The 19,414-nt window shown below is 44.0% G+C and overlaps 1 protein-coding gene across 1 annotated transcript in view; it reads right to left on the minus strand.

Moving 5' to 3' along the window:
* Positions 1 to 729: 729 nt before the first annotated feature.
* myo10l1 (myosin X, like 1) overlaps positions 730 to 19,414 on the minus strand; it is a 62,808-nt gene continuing 44,123 nt past the window's right edge. The window contains exons 25-44 of the mRNA XM_088353946.1: positions 17,799 to 18,245; positions 14,543 to 14,666; positions 14,318 to 14,456; positions 11,985 to 12,089; positions 11,819 to 11,914; positions 10,143 to 10,236; positions 9,916 to 9,971; positions 8,906 to 9,042; positions 7,683 to 7,877; positions 7,459 to 7,616; positions 6,202 to 6,322; positions 5,978 to 6,126; positions 5,707 to 5,855; positions 5,438 to 5,645; positions 5,238 to 5,374; positions 5,040 to 5,163; positions 4,425 to 4,736; positions 2,502 to 2,678; positions 2,238 to 2,429; positions 730 to 2,166 (exon numbers count right to left, since the gene is read on the minus strand). Of these exons, the coding sequence (XP_088210072.1) occupies positions 2,062 to 2,166; positions 2,238 to 2,429; positions 2,502 to 2,678; positions 4,425 to 4,736; positions 5,040 to 5,163; positions 5,238 to 5,374; positions 5,438 to 5,645; positions 5,707 to 5,855; positions 5,978 to 6,126; positions 6,202 to 6,322; positions 7,459 to 7,616; positions 7,683 to 7,877; positions 8,906 to 9,042; positions 9,916 to 9,971; positions 10,143 to 10,236; positions 11,819 to 11,914; positions 11,985 to 12,089; positions 14,318 to 14,456; positions 14,543 to 14,666; positions 17,799 to 18,245 (3,225 nt within the window). The 3' untranslated portion in view covers positions 730 to 2,061. The remainder of the gene's footprint in view (positions 2,167 to 2,237; positions 2,430 to 2,501; positions 2,679 to 4,424; positions 4,737 to 5,039; positions 5,164 to 5,237; positions 5,375 to 5,437; positions 5,646 to 5,706; positions 5,856 to 5,977; positions 6,127 to 6,201; positions 6,323 to 7,458; positions 7,617 to 7,682; positions 7,878 to 8,905; positions 9,043 to 9,915; positions 9,972 to 10,142; positions 10,237 to 11,818; positions 11,915 to 11,984; positions 12,090 to 14,317; positions 14,457 to 14,542; positions 14,667 to 17,798; positions 18,246 to 19,414) is intronic.

Below are 19,414 nucleotides of genomic sequence, written 5' to 3' on the forward strand. Positions count from 1 at the left end.
AAGTTAGAGAGAGTTGGACATAGAGAGAGAGAAGCAAGAAACAGAGAAACAGATAAGGGAGAAGGATAGAAAAAGAAAGAGAAAGAAATAGTACAGAAAAAGAAAAAATGAGAGAAAGACATACTATTACAGTCGCATTGCAGGTGACCCCCGATTGGTTAGCATAGAGTGGACATATTTAAAACTGCAGCTTATTTTTCTCTTGCACTTCTCTCAGTGTTGTGTTGCGCGGCCAGATTTCAACCCCTGGCGGGCCTGATCCCGCCCACGCGCCGCCTGTCTGACACCCGTGTTGTACAGTAACAATTGCAGTTCCTGAAATGAAATTTACATTGAAACAAACGTACGTACGGACACAGTGGTGCTCTTATGTCTCCAAAAAAGTCAGCGTGATCACACGAGCAAATAGAAAAAAAATGATAAATTGATCCAAACACTGACCAAAAGGTAACAATAAATATGATTAATCATGAGATAAAATACAAAAAAGCGATCCGGCTGGCTTCAGTTTGTTTTCTTTCCCGTATCATCCCGAGCAGCTTTTTTTCTTGGGCTGCAGTTTCTTTTGACGGCCACACGGTGGCACTGGTCATGAGTCATTTTTTGGGGGGAGGGGCCTAGTCCAAGAAAAAAAAGCCCCGCCCACTCGGTGAGGGATGCCAAAGGAGTCATGTCACGATAGAAAAAAAGGGGGAGAAATTGATCACTATAGCCACGCCCCCAAGTCACAAGCCCCGCCCAAAACCTCGCCCATACCCTCTACCGTTACTAAGCAATAGCCCCTCATTGGTGCTTGAACAATAATCGTCAAGATTTTACTTCCTGGTTGAAGAAATCACGTAGTTTAATGGAGATCAAACTGGGTCCTTCAGGGGAAGGAGGTGATGGCCCATCCAGCTGGGGGTGAGGTCCTCAGACCCCTCCCTACTTCCAGGAGGAGATGCATAAACTTCAAAATTCTAGAAGATAGATTTACAAGATCTTGGTCAGGGATGGGGAAGTTCCTGTCTGAGCCAAAGCATTGAAGGGGATGGAGTTGATGGCCCATATCCTGGGGTGAGGTCAGAAGACACAGCCCCTCCCTGGTTACTGAAGGAGTTCCTCAAATCCAGAACTTTGAAATGCTAGAAGGCAGCTTCTCTAGATATTGGTTAAGGAAGGGGAAATTCCTTTTTGAGCCCCAAGTCGTGAAAGGAATGGAGTTGATGGTCCATGCTCAGGGGAAGGGGTCGTCAGACACAGCCCGTCCCGAGTTCCAAAGGAAGGTCTTCAAAGAAGACCTTACAAATGCTAAAAAGTAGCGTCCCCGTATCTTGGCTGTGGAAAGGAACTCCCCCTTTCAATGACCGAGGTCCCACAGGATAGCTATCTAAAGTCGAAGAGATTGATGTATTGAAGGACAGGGCTCTCTTCGGTCTTTAGACAATGCCACTATGGCTCCTGGAGAGCATCCAATCAACATTTCTTGGAGGTAACACAAACATGGCTTCTTGGGAAAACATCCAGCAGTATCTACAGTGCAAATCCCAGAATTTGGATGTGGACTACAGTACCTCTGGTCAAAGGGTTAGGTTAAAAAAGGGACGGACAAAACCAGGTTCTTGGGCGTAAATATTTGAATTGGGGCAACCAGGCTTAGTATCTGGACTCCTGCATCTCTGGTCAAAGGGGTTGGGTTCAAAAAAAGAATTAAAACCAGCTTCAATGAGTCGTGGGGGCCCTAGATGTAAGCATTTGCCCTGGTTCCTCTGAAGAAGACCTCGTAGAGTGCTTTGTGTGGAAGCGTATCATCCTCAGCCCCCATCCTGTAGTCTTTGAGAAAAGCTTGTTAAGGGGCCACAGTGAATCTTGGGCAATCGAAGATAGGGCAGGAAATGAAAGCAGTTTTTGAACATATGCATGCAAAGACTACGCATGGGCCCGTGTATTGCGTGTGAAAGGACTGTCCTCCGAAATCCAAAATCATGTTTCATGCGTGAATGGGAAAAAAAATCCGGTGGCTCTGTAGGGAATGACGCCACTGCCTCTGTCCACAGGGGAAAATAACCTGGCTCCAGACAATCACCTGACCCAGGAGCTGGCGACGCTGGTGACGGACATGATGCTGCAGCGTTTCTTCACCATCATGTTGATGTAAGCCCTCATGATCTTGGTGATCTCGCCCACCTGAGGACAGATTCCCACCTGAGTGGACCACCAACCACAAACAGGTTGAGGTTCAAACCAAAGACACTCACCAGCGGCGTCTCAAAGTACATCTCCCTCTCGTCCACGATGATCTTGTAAGTGCAGAGCTGCGAGGTGCCGAAAAAGGTGATGTGCTCGTACTGGAAGGTCTCCAGCGGTTTAGGTTCTCCTCTCTTGTAGACGGACACATTGTCGGCACTCACGCCCAGCCACAGATCGTGGGGGAAGCCGCCTTCCTTGCACTGCGAAACCGGATCTCACCTCATCAGATCACAGAGACTTACCCCAAAACTTTTGGTAGCGATCATCCTTACCTCCACGTCGAAGAGAGTGGAGCCATAGCCAGGCCACTCTTTGATGATGCTCATGTACTTGAGCATGGCCTGGTGTTGCGTCATACCTTGCAAGCGAGTCCACTTCTCCAGGACACTGGCGCGAGTGGCAGAAGTCTCCTCCTTCACCCACATTTCCAGCATCTGTTCCTCCTCTACCTGAAACCACCACAAAAGTTGTTCTAGATTGGGAGTCGGCTTGACATAAGGAGAACGCATTAGGATATAAAAGGGGAAATTCCCGGCTTGTGTATCCGGAGAGTAAATCTCAGCGAATAATATTAATGATCGCCTTGGACTGCCAAAGAATGGCGTTCTTGTTTGTCAAGTCTTCTTGGCGGGGAACATGTGGTCGATCCGACCCTAACAACAGTTCTTGGAAATTGGGAGTCAAAAGAGAACAAAACATTCTGTCTGGTAGCGTGCAACCCGGTCCTCGAAATCTGCATGACCTGCATGTTTTGAAGGTTTCTCTTCTCCAATTCTGTTGTTGCAAATTTTTTGATTATTAGCAAGCTGTGTAGGACCAGGTTGGCAACCCCTGCGCTAAGCTGTTGTTAATTGAAACGTGCACATGATCTCAACTTTATTGAGTTCTTGTCAGTGTGTATCAATTAAAAAATCCATGAACTGCTGTAACAGTCCAAAGAATTTACTTAAATTGAATGTAACTTCTGATAAATGACTGATTACAAGGTTTTATATACAGGGATCAGAATGGAGATTTTCATTTTCAGCTGAAATAGCCAGGGTCCAGGGCGGAGCCCCCCTGAAGTCAACAGCATTTATCTTATTTGCTATGTGAAAATTGCACTAGAATGAATTAAATCCAACAAAACAGAAACCATGTATTATATATATATATATATATATATATATATATATATATATATATATATATATATATATATATATATATAAATTTAAAAAATAATAATATATTGACATTAAAAGCATTCGTAATATTGAACATGATCATGATGATACAAAATAATCTATTTTAATCATGTTTATAACAAATTTAAAATTCTGTTTATCCTGTTCTAAATATTGTATAAACACAAAAGATAAAATCATTTCATAAATAAATAGATTTATAAATACCTCAGATTGGGATTTTCTGTCACACAGGGGAACCAGTGGTTGACTGCTGCTAGTATTTGAAGTGGAAGGATTTGAAACGGCCAATAATGTTGAACCGGTGGCTGCCGATTTTAAATGCGGATCCGAGTGCATAATTTGATCGCCGGCAAGCTATTTTTGCTTTGTGCTTGTTCATTTTAGCATGATCGATCAGTGCCACACAACCTCGCGTACCATAATTGATCAGATCGACACAGTATAGACACTTTGCTTTCCCTGGAACATCACACTTTGCGACGAACTGGCTCAAAGGTTCTGTAACTTCCTCGATCTTTGCGCCGATTTTAACGTTTACTGTGACAGTCTTCTCCAGCCATGACCACTTAAATTTATTCTCGATTCCTTTATCAATCTCGGAGACAAAAGCCTCGTCTTCTTTTCTTAGTATTTTCATATTTACTTTTTCAAACACTCATTTCACCGTTTGAAAAGACCGGAAGGAGCGCCATGTTTGAGAAAGCCAATGCTCTGAACAAAAGCTCCGCTGATTGGTTATCAGCGAACCTATCGACCAATGGTCTAAATGCTAACTTGGGGTGATGAAACAGTCACGTATCATACCTCACCCCCCCCCCAAAATATTTTCTCATCGAATTTAGACGATTTACGGGAATGACCTTTGGGGTTCAAAAACAGCGGAAATCCGCGGATCCGCGGAAAATTCTGATCCCTGTATATATGTTCTCCTGATAAAACTATCCGAAATTTGATGTGTTCCAAAAGCTGTATCTTCTGAAATCTCTAGTTCACCCCCTCACTAACCTTCTGTTTCTTAAGCGAGCCCGTCTTGAAGCTCCTCCTCAACGAGCCATCCAGGAAGCTCGGTGTCTTGCGTTTCTCCACGCTGCCTCCAGCGCCAGGACCTGCTGCCTTACCGTCCGCCGTCCCACCGACTGTGGCGTTGGTGGAGTGTATGATCCGGCTGCGCAGTCGCACGATAGGATAGACGGTCCCCAGACTCCAGCCAGCCCGGCCTGCCCCGTCGCCGTGGAGGTACTGCAGACGCAGAGAGGCCAGGTGCTGCAAGGTCTCCTCGGACGCCGGGAAGTGTCCGCTGATGAGAGACTCGTGGGCCTGGGATGGAACCAGAGAGAGAAGTTCTTAAATCCCTGTTTGTGCACATCTCCGATGACCTCTACCAACACCAGAGCTGTGGGAGGCAAGTCCCAGCAGTGGCTCCTCTTACTGAGAGTGCTCAGGAATAACAATCTGGAACAGAAGCCACTAGTGGCCTATTACAGAACCACAGTGGCATCACAGTGTGGTATGCACACATGAGCACCTTACAGGGGGTCATCACCACAGCCCCGAAAAGCATCAGCTGCTATCTACCCAGCCTGGAGGAACTTGCTCCAGTTGGTTAGTTAAGAAACTCACCTGCTCAAACATGAAGGCAAACTCAACCCCTTCTTTGTGCATGCTCTCCACATCCAAGAAGCAGTAGAGCTTAAAATACAGTTTCCATTCTCCTTCCTCTTCCTCTTCTTCACTGCCTGCAAGCCTATTAAGGGAAATTCCAATCAAAAATTAAAACGACTATTTGTGGTACCTTTTGAGGTCTTTGGACATTCGTACCTTTCAAATTTGGCAAGAACATCTGCCACAATGACCCTGCTCTCTAAGGCTCGATCGGTCACCGAATTGTGCTCGAATAGTGAGAAGAGGTTCTTGCTGTCCTCCATGGCCAAACCACGGATGAGCTTCTCTACAACCTTAAGGAGAAACCTCATCAGTACTTCCTTTGGACTGTCCGACCATGTCGGATTTTCGTTCACCTCTCCAGCCGTGGTGTGCGAGTTGATGGAAATCTTGCAGGAACCTCCCCCGTGGCAGTAGACGGTGGTGCTCATCTCCTGCCTCACCAGAAGGGCTGCTATCTCCTCCTGCGATGGTACAAACTCCCGAGTCTTGGTCTTCTTCAGGGATTCTCCGACAAAAGCGGCGTATCGCTCGATCTCCGTGTTGGGGTAACGCTCGCGGACCCTGAGGGAGGAGCAACACGTTTAGAACCAGAATCTATAGGTAAGCAAAGTTATGGAAACACCTCTTCAGGTGGAAGCGCAGATATCGGAGGATAACACGACTGGGGAGAAACGTGCAGCTCATGCAGGTGAGGAGATGCCAGTGCGCCCGATTGGCTGGGCTGTTGGGCTGAGGCACGTGATTGGTCTGCTTGATCACCTGGCAATAAACCTAGGAAACAGAATGGAATTTCAGGTGGCTTTAGATTGGTTGGTCAGTCAATAAGGTAGATAAATACATCAAGAACGTTAGTGAGCAGGGTCAGACTGGGTCCCTGAATCCATAGTACCCACCTCATCTCTGAGAGGACGCAGGTCCTGGCAGGTCTGCAGGATACCCTGAATGATGGGCACGGTGTCCGCCAGCGTCTCCATCTCCTGCAACGAGTTAAAGACCCGCACCGCCTCGTCCTGGAGGCTGGCATAGCCCTGCTGCCTTTGCACTACGCAAAGTTAGGACCGTCATCAGTTTCGGAAGACCTTGAGATATTTCCAGAGGAGCATGCTTAAGAACTTACAACTGGTGACTTCGCCGTACGGTAGCGGCAGGAGGGGGGAATGTAGCGGGTGCTGAGTGTATCGGAGGATGGGGTTCCTCCTGTACATCTGCTCCACGATTTCCGGATTCACGCTGTTCTCCTGTTCAGACGTTAGGATCTTATTGTATACACATTTATTATTCATTTGCTACAAAATTAAACATCGAACATTACAGGGACCTTACAGATGAGTCTTTTCTACAGATGGCCCTCTCACCTTATGGGGACGTGCGCCACTCAAGCGGGCCAACCTTTGCCTGAGGGTAGCAGCTGTTTTGCTATCAATATGGTATTGAAGTTGATTGGTTGTTGTCTGTCATTTACATGTGTGTCCCCTTGAAATGTTATATACCCCTCCTATGAGTCTGTATCCAAATTCCTTTCGATAAAAGGAAATGCGGCAAAGGAAATCGTGGTCATGGGCAGTGTTCCCTCTAAGCTGCGCGCGTGCGCAATCGCGCACTGCCTGCACATTCTCAGGCCACAAGAAAATCTATCCAGCGCAATGTTCCCTCTAAAGTGCGTGTGTGAGTTTTTAGAGTTTTTCGAGAACCGGCTTCTTCGGCTCGGCTCACTAAAAGGAACCGGCTCTTTCGGGTCCTAAACGGCTCTTCAGGTTGTTTTTGCTTCTTTCATCCCTATATGACCAAATATTATGTAAAATTATGCACAAAATGACTTAAAGGAAGTCACAGGGCACACAGGGACAGACAATTCGCTCGCTCATTCATACTATTATTATTATTATTAATATTATTGTTATTATTGTCATCCATCCATCCATCCATCCATTATCTGCACCGCTTATCCTCAGTAGGGTCGCGGGGCTGCTGGAGCCCATCCCAGCTATCTCCGGGCAGTGGGCAGGGGACACCCTCAAGTGCCCGGAGGAAACCCACGCAAGCACGGGGAGAACATGCAAACTCCACAATCTTTATTTAATAACAAAGAAGCTGCCTTTATCAAGTGACTTCTATTTTTTTCATTATATATTTGGGACTTAGAGAAATTACTGTGTCTTATTGCTCAAGACCTTGTGTGCTGCAACCAATTTAGACATTTTAATATAGCTAATATAGATACATACAACATGTGTTGCATTCAGTATAACACTTATTGAAGGCTTTTATTTTTTGTTTTTAAATTGATGTATTTTGTCCTTCTTTGTGTTTCATTCTAGAAGTGATAAACCTGATAAGCGGTTGTGAAATCGAGCGGTATCAACGGAGGTGTCACCTTAATGTCCCGGATGAGCTGCAGTGTAGGGGTCTCGATGGGGGTTTTGCTGTCGATGACACCTTGTATGGCGGCCGTCCACCTCATAGCCTCATTTAGCATTTTGGTGTAAAGGCGGTAGGAGTGTTTCCGACCGTACACGATGATGTTCCAGTATCCTGTGCGGCAAACAACTGAGATGTTACTATGTCCGCTACATGAGAAGACGGTTCGATTTCCTTCACCCGTCTCCCTGTGCACGCGATCGTCCGGCTGGATGACGGAGCAGAGCGAATTGAGCACCAGCGTGCCCATTTTGGAGGAGTTTCGCTCCGAGCTCTTGTAGTAGTCCAGTGAGTTGTGCGTGAGGACGAACCAACGTTTTTTCAGCTTCAGAGAGGCGCTCTTGGCATTGCTTTTGACCTCCTTCTGGAGCCAACCTTTAAAGATCCACAGACAGGGGACGTCCAGTTGACAAAAGAACTTTGAGAAGTAAGATGGCATGGCATGGTTGAAGACAACAGAGAACACCGGGATCTCCCTGGGTGATCTGCCTGCCCGACAAACGACGGAGACGGCGGAGGGAGCGAAAGCAAAAGCGAGGCTGCCGGTCGGGCCTAGCTGCTAGGCTGAGAAGGCTACCACACGGACCAGCGCTTCCGAGCATGTTCCTGACCAATGCCAGATCCATCGTTCACAAAATTAGTGAATTGGAGCTGCGGATCGCTACCAACAGCTTCGTCCGCGGATCCCCGACACTCCAGTCCAACTAGCAGGACGCACGCTACACCGGCGCGACCGAGACGGAGACTCCGGTAAAGACAGGGGTGGGGGACTATGCGCTTACGTGCATAACGCGTGGTGCAATAACAGCAGAATCATTGACACACACTGCTCACCCGATATAGAGTTTCTAGCAACTTCTAAAACAGGTGACCCCTGTGCCTATAGGACACTCAAGTGTTCCCAAGAGGCTAAATGCTGTAGGAACCGTAGGTAGCTCCTCTAAGGGCACCTGAACAGCCTTCAGACACCAGGTAGCACCCTTATCACACCCGTGTATCCTGTGGACCACAGGTAGATTCCCAAGAACACCTGGATAGCCTGTGGACCGGTTTGTGATTCATATGGGCATCAGGTAGCCTCCTAACAACACACGAGTAGCCCTTGTTCTGAAAACAGTTCACCAGTGATGGGGCATTGTGATTTTCTAAGAAATTTGATATGGAACTGGCATTTTGTTTTAGTGGTTGATCCGGTTTTAACCCGACTTCTAATAATTACAACCTGGTAATAACATTTATAATAAAGACACAGTCATAACATGTTAATTTGTTATTTCAGCAATTCAGATTTAACTGGTAGCTTTTTCGTGCGAATCAGGAACAAAAACAAGCTCTCATATTAAAAAAGGTTGGGGACCCCTGTATTAGAATATGTTCTTGCTCTTCAAGCTAATGGGCCATACCTCGAATGAGGAACTCTTCCAACCTGGCGTCGCCTTTGGGCTTCTGCAGAAGACTGATCCAGTGATGCATCTCCTCGGGCGTATCGCTGTTGCAGTGGATCACCCGGTTGGCCGTGATGATCACAAACGAGTTGGGCCTGAAAAAAAATGTAATTAATGGAGTCATATATTAATGGATAGCGCTTTGAAAATGATTACCGTATTTTCCGCACTATAAGGCGCACCTAAAAGCCTTTATTTTTTTTAAAAGCTGACCATGCGCCTTATAATACAGTGCGCCTTATATATGTTCATCATTTACAGGCTCGCATAGGCTAAAGGGGCGAAACAAAGCCTGCTATTGGCCGAAAAAGATGAATGTGAATCACACGTTGGGTTGCACTACGGCATAGAGAAAACATTTTTTACTATTCTGTATTTGTAAATATTTTACTCTCCTGGATTTACTACACTCACGGTTGTAAGAAGACCATGGTTACGTATCATTATTGAACGTGATGGCTGCAAGAGAACTTAGGTGAGCTATGCGGCTTTGTATTTTCCCGGTATCTTGTTTTAGAACGATCTTGATGTTTCTGTGATGAGTCTATTTTTAAACTCAATTCAATTCAAAGTGTTTATGGTCATATGCACAGTAAAGAACCCAGTTTCCCTGCACAATTAAATTCTTACTTTGCTGTCCACACAGTTGCCAGCAAAAAATAAAATGGAAACTAAGAAATGTTTGTTTGGTGACATCGTACGGACACCGCATCCGCACGTGTCTACGACACGTATTTGCTTCTTTGCAAGCTTTGGGAATGTTAAGGGGGTAATGAGTTTGACTGAACTATCTGACTGTTTTGTCGGCGTTCCCATTGTAGCGCCTTATAATCCGGTGCGCCTTATGTATGGAAAATATAGGACCAAAAACTATTTTTTGGGGGTGCGCCCTATAACCCAGTGCACCTTATAGTGCGGAAAATACGGTAATTCAGAATCCCTAAAAAGCTTCAAAAAATTGGACTCACCTATCGGGATTGTCCGATGCGCACACCGAGTCAATCAATCCAACGTCGAGCGTCCCCTGAAACCGAAATGAGCCGACAGAAAAAAATGAAAGTAGCTTTTACGGCAGGCGCGCCCAACATATAACCCGGGGGCCATTTGCAGCCCCCGTAACCTAACCCCAAATTTCCAGAAAAATATAGTTAAAAAAAAAACTCAAAGGTGCGATAAGAAGTTTTTGTTTACTGACCACTGCGTTTTTGGGGTTTGCTTGCTCATGGGACATCTCAAGAAGCTGTTCCGGCGTGCAAACTCGAACCTTACTCAGCACTTTGAACCAGCCACTGCACACACAAAACAAAAAAGGATCAGCATTTTGAAGTTACAGTCTGTTAAAATTTCCCAATACACCAACCCAGAAAATCTCAAAGAGTGACTAGCTTGCTGGAGATGGAATAAGTAACTACTTTAGCGGTTAGCAGGAGAAGCTATGTAAAAAGGCTAGGGAAAGCAAACGCACTTGAAGAAGACCATCAACACCAGCTAGCAACTAAATGTTGCTACAAAATTGTAGCGAGATGGGGAAATTAGTAAATAAAAAGTATCCTAAAATAATTCACCACGAGCTGAGTTAGTCTGAGCTAGGGTAAGTGGCTAACTTTAGTGGCTAGCAGGAAAAACTACAAAAAAAATCTGGGAAAGCAAATGGAAGACATACTGAGGAAAACTCTGTATTTATTTCCTTTTAGCAGCTAAGCACAGCAGCTAGCCAGATGGCTAACATTAGTTACTAACTAAAGAAAGTCTAAAAAAAAGGCCAGTTAAATCTTGCGACAGCAATCCAGAAATTGTCACGCGAGGATGCAAGAAATACTTTGTTCACACCAAGCAGCTAAAAATATCAACATCAGCTAGCCAAGTGGCTAACGATGAGTGGCTAATGATGGAAAAATCTTATGAGACCAAAGTAAACAGACCAACCAAATTAACCAATTTTACTTTTACCAAAGTAAAATTGAATTTAAGACACTTTAATGCCATGCCAGTAAAGCCTTATTTTAAGAATCATGAAATCAATGACTTTTAAAACTTTTCAAGGATCCACGGGAAGCCGGACAAATTTTCAACATGTTACCTAGTGTTTACTATGCTTGTGTATAGTAATGCTAATTGTGATTCACCCTGCTCATCCTGGAAGGAAGATACCACTTGTGAGGTCCCTTCTCAAGGTTTCTCTTTTTCCTCACGCTGAGGTTTTGAGTTGTTCCTTGCCCACATGTTGGTTTAAGATCAGGTCATTGTGTCATTGTAATCCTGTGCAGTCCTTTGAGACATTTTTGTGATTAAGGGCTATATAAATAAATGTGACTTGACTTGTATGAATGACTTTAAGATTGGAAAAAGAAAGCAAAATTAACACTCAAACGTTAACACTGAAAAACACAGGGAAAAATAATCAAAATATTTATAAATCTACAAAGAAAAAGATAGAAATCAACATTTAACCTTTTTTTTTTACTAAAATTCCAATTTAACAGCACAGAATCCCTGAAAAACTGCATTTCGACCAACCGCAAGAGAAGAATAGCGTCTCGAAGGGAACCGGCTCTCGATTGGTGGGAAGCCGGCTCCCACTTCCAAGGGACGGCTCATAGAGAGGTTTCGTTTCCGTCAGTTCCTGCGTCACCATTTCGCCTTTTCTTTCGGCACATTAGTAAATACTGTAGTCTTAATGGCTATCCAACTATTTGATATTTTGAATGGTGACATTATCCGAAAAGATGTGACGTAAACAGCGTCAGGTGTTCGGATTAAGGCGTTTTTCCCGACACTGCATATTAACACCCCAAAGGGTCACAATAGAACACTTGGAAAAAGGACATTTTTTTTTCTAAAGGAATCTGAAGAAAAAAACACGGTAACAACCTGGCGTCTTCCGGCGACTCGGCAAAAACTTGGTAGGTCCTCTCGTCCGTCACGATGTTCAGCGCATTCTCCTTCTCGTGGTTGTCCACGATTTCTCTGAGCACAAAATAACAGCGTGTGAAAAGAATAAGGACGACAAGTCGGATGGATTTAGTCCTGGTCGTACTTTGCCGCTCGAACGTCGATGGTCCCCTTGAGTTTCTCCTCGCTGTCGTTGTCGTAATACATCAACTTGCTGTCCCTCAGCACGAACCAGCGCATCTTCCAATTTCTGAGGAGATATCAGATGAATGTTCAGTCACGGTTGCCAGGGCGCCAAATTGGCCCAGCCCATGGACACCAGCAGAAACTCGTTGACAGATTGCTGCCTGTGACTACTTAAACGCTGTCCTGTGAGTCGCCTTTTGTCGGAGCGTCTGCTAAACTATGTTTTGACACGTCGAGCCCTGAGAATCTCAGTTTTTTCCTGTGTTTTTGCTCTGGTTTTGCCAGGCCCAGTGAATCTCCGTTTTTATCCTGTGTTTTTGCTCCTGTTTTGCTTTTGCCGTGATCTGTTTGATTTTGACCACTCCAGCGACCAACAATCTCCGGATCGAGGGTGCTCTACTTTCTCTTCTCCCCAATAAACTGTGAGTAACGTTACGCAAGTGGGTTCTGCTTCCTGTTTCCTGTTCTGGTACTTGAAAGGATTATTGGGACTAGTTTTAAAAAGGAGCCGATTAAAACAAGGAATTCTTCTCTAAGGGAAGGGTAGGGAATGTTTTTGGGTCAGGGGCCACAATGGGTTAAGAAATTGGGTGAAAGGGCCGGTAAAGAAAAAATGATTGATTTTATTTATTGTACCTGGGGAGAGGGGGAATGTAGGATTGTAGGCCTATCCAAAATGATTTTCTTCAGCCATTCCAAAAAGACATTGCTAGCAAAAAATACAGATATATCTTTGTAGAATATCAGCAATTTGTCGATTAACACTCGAATCAAATTGGTATGGAAAGGCTCAGAATTAAAGCAAAGTAATAATTTGAAACTCAAAATGCAATGCAGCTAGCTTAGTTGTTTTTTCCCCATCAATTTGATAAAAATCCTGATCCATAAAATGAATGAATGTTGAAAAAAGAGACAAAAAGGATGATGTAGCCAGGTTTTTGAACGGTGGGGACACTGGGGACAAGAGTGGTACCAGATCTTCACATTTCCATTAGTTTTATTATTTTTACGATTATATACAGTACATATCATTCTATTTTTATCATTTTCATTTGGCAGGCCCGATAAAAATGTGGGGCTTAACTTTGCCCACTTCTTTTCTGAGAGCATAACAATCCCCACAAATTTTGAAATCAGTTTTCATTTAAACCTTCTGTCTCCTCCCAATATGCATCTGCCCGCTACTCCAATGGACCAGTTTAAGTCACGTCACACTAGAGGTAAATATTTTTTTTCCCTTGATGCTTGTATTCATTAATAATGTCATTTAACCACATGCCTGTATATTACACATATATAGCACTTACTATATACCTTTTTGTTATTAATGTATTTTGTCTTGGCTACCGGGATTTGGAAGGCATTAGATAATTAGCATAGATTTCTATCCCCCACTATACGGCAATTTCACCTCAGGATGGATTAATGCAGGAGTGACAAACTCATTTTAACGTGGAGGCACATGCTCGGGAAGATATCTCATGGGGAACGTGCTAGGTGGTTTAAGAGAGAGAAAGAAAGAGATGGGGGGAATTGGATGGAAAGAGAGAGAAAAAAAGGAGAACAAGGGAGAAAGAAAAAGAGAGATCAAAAAATGAGAGAAGAGCAAGAGATGGCGCATAAGAAAGAGCGGGAAAAAGCGTGAGCATGAGAGACAGAAAGTGAGAAAAAGAAGGAGAGAAAGAGAGAGAGAGAAAGACATAGAAAAAAGGAGAGATAAAAAAGGAGACAGAAAAAAGGAGAGAGAGGGATAGAAAAAAAAAGAGAGAGAGAGAGACATAGAAAAAAGGAGAGAGAGACATAGAAAAAAGGAGAGAGAGAGAGAGAGACAGAGAGAGAGAGAGAAAAGAGAGACATAGAAAAAAGGAGAGAAAGAGAGAGAGACATAGAAAAGAGGAGAGAGAGAGAGAGAGAGAGAGAGAGAGAGAGAGAGAGAGAGAGAGAGACAGAAAGAAAGAGGGAGAGAGAGACAGAGAGAGAGGCAGAGGCAGAGGCAGAGACAGAGAGACAGAGAGACAGAGAGACCGAGACAGGGGCAGAGACAGAGGCAGAGAGAGACAGACAGAGAGAGAGAGAGACAGAGAGACAAACACTACTACAGTTGGTTTACAAGAGGTGCTCGGCTTGGGTGACATCAAGTGGACATTATTAAAACTGCAGCTTATTCTTCTATGCGCTTCTCTCAACGTTCTCTTGGGGTCCTGATCCAGCCCTTGGGCCACCTGTTTGACACCTGTGGATAAATGTCATATCCCGGTGGCCTCCTGTACATCATAACCCGCAATGTTATACCTTCTTGAGAGGGTGGAGAGTCCGCCCCCCTTCTTGTAGAGCCAGCCCGACTTGAGGGACTCCTGCTTGGACCGGAACCACATGAAGGTCTCGTCCTTCAGCACGCACCAGCGCCGGCGCCAGGGGATCATCAGGCCGGCTGCATGGGTTGGGATAGACGAAAAGGCGGAGTCAGAAAAAAAATGGCGGCCGGAAACGGGGAAAAAAGCTGCGCGGGCGTGGCACCTTTCATGTAGAGGTAACCGTGGAAATAAGGCGGTCCGTTGCCGTTAAAGAGAGTGACGCGCCCGTTGGTCGCTTCCTCGTCCGTGTCCATCAGGCCGTCGTGCTCGTCCTCGCTGCCCGCGTACTGCGGGCAAAAAATGGAAAACAATTCAAAAGCAGTTTTAGCGCAACTTCAATATTCCTTTTCTCGGTTTGGAACGATCAAAACATGAAACCAGATTTGCAAGCACAGAAAATTTACAGTTTTATTTTACCTCTGGGAGTATCTTTAGCTAGATTCATTAACAAAGAAAAAAACAACACTTATAAATAAACTATATATAAAAAAACCAAAAAATCTAAACATATACAGTGTTCATTTTTCCTGTGAAGAGTGATGAGTCCCGGGGACTTGCATGCTCAAAAATCTATGGGTCCCAACACAGATCTATGGGTCACCAAAATTTAGTGTTATCGAGGTTGAAATCGTAAATCGGTGACAAATATATAATACAAATCTATGTATTCATTCAGTTTTAATCATCAAATTATGAATTCATTTTCTGCATCAAAATATTGTTGGTAATATACCGATTAAAGGGATAACCACAAACCTGCCTTTTTTTCATTTTCTCCTATTATACTTCCTTTTTTTCTTAACTTCTTGATACAACATCATAATTCGTAATATAATGCATCAAAGCAAGTGAGCCGTTTGAGAGCCGGCTCTCTTGAATGAGTTGAGCCGAAAAAGCTGGTTCTCTAAAAAGAGACGGACTCACCACACAACTCGAGATCGGCGTGCAGACGAAAACTCGAACCGCGAGACCAAAACAACAATGGCGGATCTGTCTGACGAAAAGTTTGGAGTGCGGTAAATCTTTGTTTAAAAATAAAAGTAATCGGGTAACAATGACAATTTTGTGTCAAAAAAGTTGCGTCCCAGGGACGCACATTGATTTGAGACTATGCATCCCCAGCAAAAATGATGCGTCTGGGATGCGGGTAAAAGAGAACACTGATATATAAAAATAATAACAACAAGAGACTAAGAATAAACAGAAATTAAAATAAAAAGTAAATATAAATAAATAAAAACCAACTATACATAGAATTTAAATGTGGAAAATGCCTTACAAAATACATACATATATAAATGTCATTATTACTGATGCGATGCACCTGAGTCTGCTCCGTTGGTGCCAACAGCCACGGACCCTGATTGGCTGTACTCTTTTTAATACCCCGCCTTCCTGACAGCATTCGTCAGATCATCTGCGAACCTACGCTACACGCTAGGCAAGCTTTTGTGACTCCTGACTCTTTCCCGCCCTGCCCTGTTTTCTGTCTGATTTCCGTTGCTGACCTCTTTTCTGGACCCGTTTATGTTTTTGCTCCTCCGTCCCGGCCATCGACCTGTTTTTTTTTCCGCTTTCGACACTGCCTTCGCTCGACACGGAAGTGCCATTTCCGCGTTCTCAGCTATCTGCTACCTGTGGCCGACGATCACCGAATCAAAAAAATAAATATATAAATAACAATGAATTCATTAGCGCTCCATTGTTATGTTTCATGGTTTTGTTGTCTTGGCAATAGTTTTAATATTATAACTATGTGTGAGCACGCATCCTGAATCTTAGTCTTTCTATGTGTTGGGGGGTTAACCAGTGGCACAGCAAAATAATAATGAATATATTTTAAAAATGCGCATTTTTACCTGAAATTTAGACATTTTCAGTTGCGCGCCGTGTTATTTAGAGGCTTTACGTTAACGCCCCTCCTCCTCTGCTTTGTGTGTCAGTGTGTGTTTGCGCGGCGCCTCGCAGAGGAGCGGTCCGTGTTTTAACCCGGTCAACGAAACACACGCGCGCGACAAATGAACGGATCATGAAGGCTCCTCGAGCGAAAACATCTCAATCTTTCCAGCCAGCCTGAACAGACGACTGAGGCTTTGTGCAAAAAAAGACTGTGCTGTTTTGTGCATTATGCCTCGAGAGGGTTGTACCTCGCGCAGCAAGTGTTAAACGTCATTACGAGACGAAACATGAACATGAATTCAAGGATAAGTCTGACATGGCGGAGACATTAAAACGTGCAGTGTCCAGGTACGGCAAACAAACACAGACCCTGCATACAAAATTATTTTTCACTTTTGAATGAATTGACTCATGTACTATTGCAAAGGTTGTGCGGCCTGCAAACGTCGTTTGTTTTTACAATTCTTTCACAAGATATCCATTTCTTTTTTTTCCTGATATATTTTGTCGCATAATACTAACATTTTGGGGGGCTTATTGAGTCGGTTGCAAGATTACAGAACTGTACTTAATCACATTTTTTAGTGGAAGTACAATGTTGGCAACAAGATTGACTTGGTATCATTGGAAATTATTTGAATGCAACACAAACTTTTTCTTCTTTTTCCGTGTTTTTATTCTACTTTTTTTAAATTCCTTTAAAAAAAAACTCATTGTGTTTATTTTTTCCTAGCTGTTACTTTTTTCTTTTTGTTCTCTATTTAATTTTTTCCTTTGTTTCTTTCTTTTCTTTTGTTTTCTGGCTTTAAAAAAAAAATCCTTTTTTTCGCTTCCTTTTGTTTATTTTTTCTCAGCTTTTCACTACATTTTCATTTTTGTATTTTTTTTCTTTTTTGTTTTATTTGCCCCTTCCTTTAAGTCATTTTGTGCATAATTTTACATAGTATTTGGTCATGTTAGGATTAAAGAAGCAAAAACAACCTGAAGAGCCGTTTGGGACCCGAAAGAGCCGTTTCCTTTTAGTGAGCCGAGCCGAAGAAGCCGGTTCTCGAAAAACTGACTTTACTCAACTTCGTTCTACTTCGACCTTGACTTCAGAATACCGCATTTAGAACACAGCGTCAGGGGAACCCGTGTATTTTGACCTTCATGCACTGTAACTTTGACCTTATTCGCTTTTTAATTAGCAATTTGGAGCCCTGATTTTAGTGAGCTGGCTAGATTTTCTTGTGCGCGGATAAGCTCTGGGCGGTGCACAATTGCACACACACGCAGCTTAGAGGGAACATTGGTCTCCAGTATCATTGTGAATAATGTATTTATCTGTGATTTCTTTTTGTGATTTTTAAGCTTGCATGTGCATTTATCAAGACATAGAATTTCTAGATCTGGACTAAATTGCGATTGTATTTGTGGATCTGAACAATACGTGTTTGGAGATAAATCTCTTCCCATATAGATGTTTTCCTTGGTTTTAAAGAAATATTTTAATGGGGTTTCGGTGACTTTGTGGTCCTCACCGAGTCCGAGCTTCCCCGGTAGGACTCGGCGCTGAGACTGGTGCAGGTTGACTTTCTGGGATGCTCGTGGTCGGGCACGGCGGCGCTTCCCCGGTTGCTGCCGGACACGGAGCTGTCGTCTCCGGCCGTCACCGAGCCGTCCTCGTCCTCTTGGTCGTAATCTGACTCTGTGTCGGCCGGCAGACTGTAGATGGGCTCCTCGTTGTTCTCCTCGTCGTTCTCCTCCTCGTCGTTTTCCTCGATTTTCTTTTCGGGCGGGGGAAGCGTCGTCCCTTCGGCGAAGGCCGGGGGCGGAGGAGGAAGGTGGGCAAAGATAGCCTGGTCCAGGGGCGCGTCCGTCTCGGCCGGTGGAGGGAAATCGGGGAGGGGGATCAACTCCTCCTCTGCGTGGAAGCCCTCGTCCACCTCCTCGTCTTTGGGGGCGCCGGCCGGTGTGGCGGAAGCCGCCTGTCCCGCCCACAAAATAAATAGAGATTTTTTTTAAGGACAGTATTACATTCAGAGCCAAAATTCTATTCAAACTCATACACTTATTAAAGATCAGGCACATGTTTCTGTAGTGCAGTGGTTAGCACATTCCCCGTATCACGCGAAAGGTCCCCGGTTCAAGACCGGGTGGAAACCTATGTTGGCCTGGAGAGGGTTGGGCGCTACCAGGCTGTACTTGCCCAAGACATACCACAGGAAATGGTGCCCCCTGCTACCCTAGTGGTGAATGGATCCAACCAACCAACTAACCAACATTGTCTAATACAAAGGAAACCCAATGCCAAACGAGCAAGAAGCCAGACAAACTGTTCATTTGAGCTCTGAAAAGTGGTGGGTCCCGGGGACTCGCATGCTCAAAAATCTATGGGTCCCAACAGAGATCTATGGCTCCCCAAAATTTAGTGTTATCAAGGTTGAAATTGTAAATCGGCGACAAATATAGAAATCTATATATTCATTCAGTTTTAATCATCACACTTAATTGGTAATACAAAGCAGTTATCACTTCAGATTTTTCAGTTCACAAAAATATTGTACATTATACAAAATAATATAGCAGAAATATTAGTCTATATATTCATGCAGTTTTAATCACTTAATCACTTTTCAGTTCATATATTTTTTGTGGTTTGCTGTCCCGCCACAGTTGTAATGCCTTCTCAAGGTCCAAATGCAGCAACGGAATTTCCATAGCTAATTTGTGGTTTTCATTGTCGTTGTGCCGATCCAATGTGCTTTTCTGAAAGTTCGTATTGCGAAATGATTTATGCAATCCAGTTTTTATGTCACGCTGGGTACACGCATCACAGAACATGTAGCCTCCATTATCATCCTCCTCATAGCGTAACCAGGAATATACCGGTAATGGAATCCATTTTTGGCAGATATGTCCTTTTCTTGCTAGGAGTATTCTTTTGTTTAGCTTTCGTCGAATCGTTCGCTTCAAAACACGTGTTTTCCTTGCCTTCGCGGTCTTCTGAAGAATTTCTCCGCCGTTTTTTCGAGCCGAAATTATTGCCGTTGTTTCGAATTATTACCAACACTGAAGAAATTACCAATTTTTTTGTTGATTTGCACCAAATACCAAATGTTTTTACGGAGGCATACTTCTCTTTTACTCGACAACC

This window comes from Urocampus carinirostris, chromosome 15 (assembly GCF_059441175.1).
Source record: "Urocampus carinirostris isolate Australia breed hairy pipefish chromosome 15, RoL_Ucar_1.0, whole genome shotgun sequence".
In the NCBI taxonomy this organism is placed as follows: domain Eukaryota; kingdom Metazoa; phylum Chordata; class Actinopteri; order Syngnathiformes; family Syngnathidae; genus Urocampus; species Urocampus carinirostris.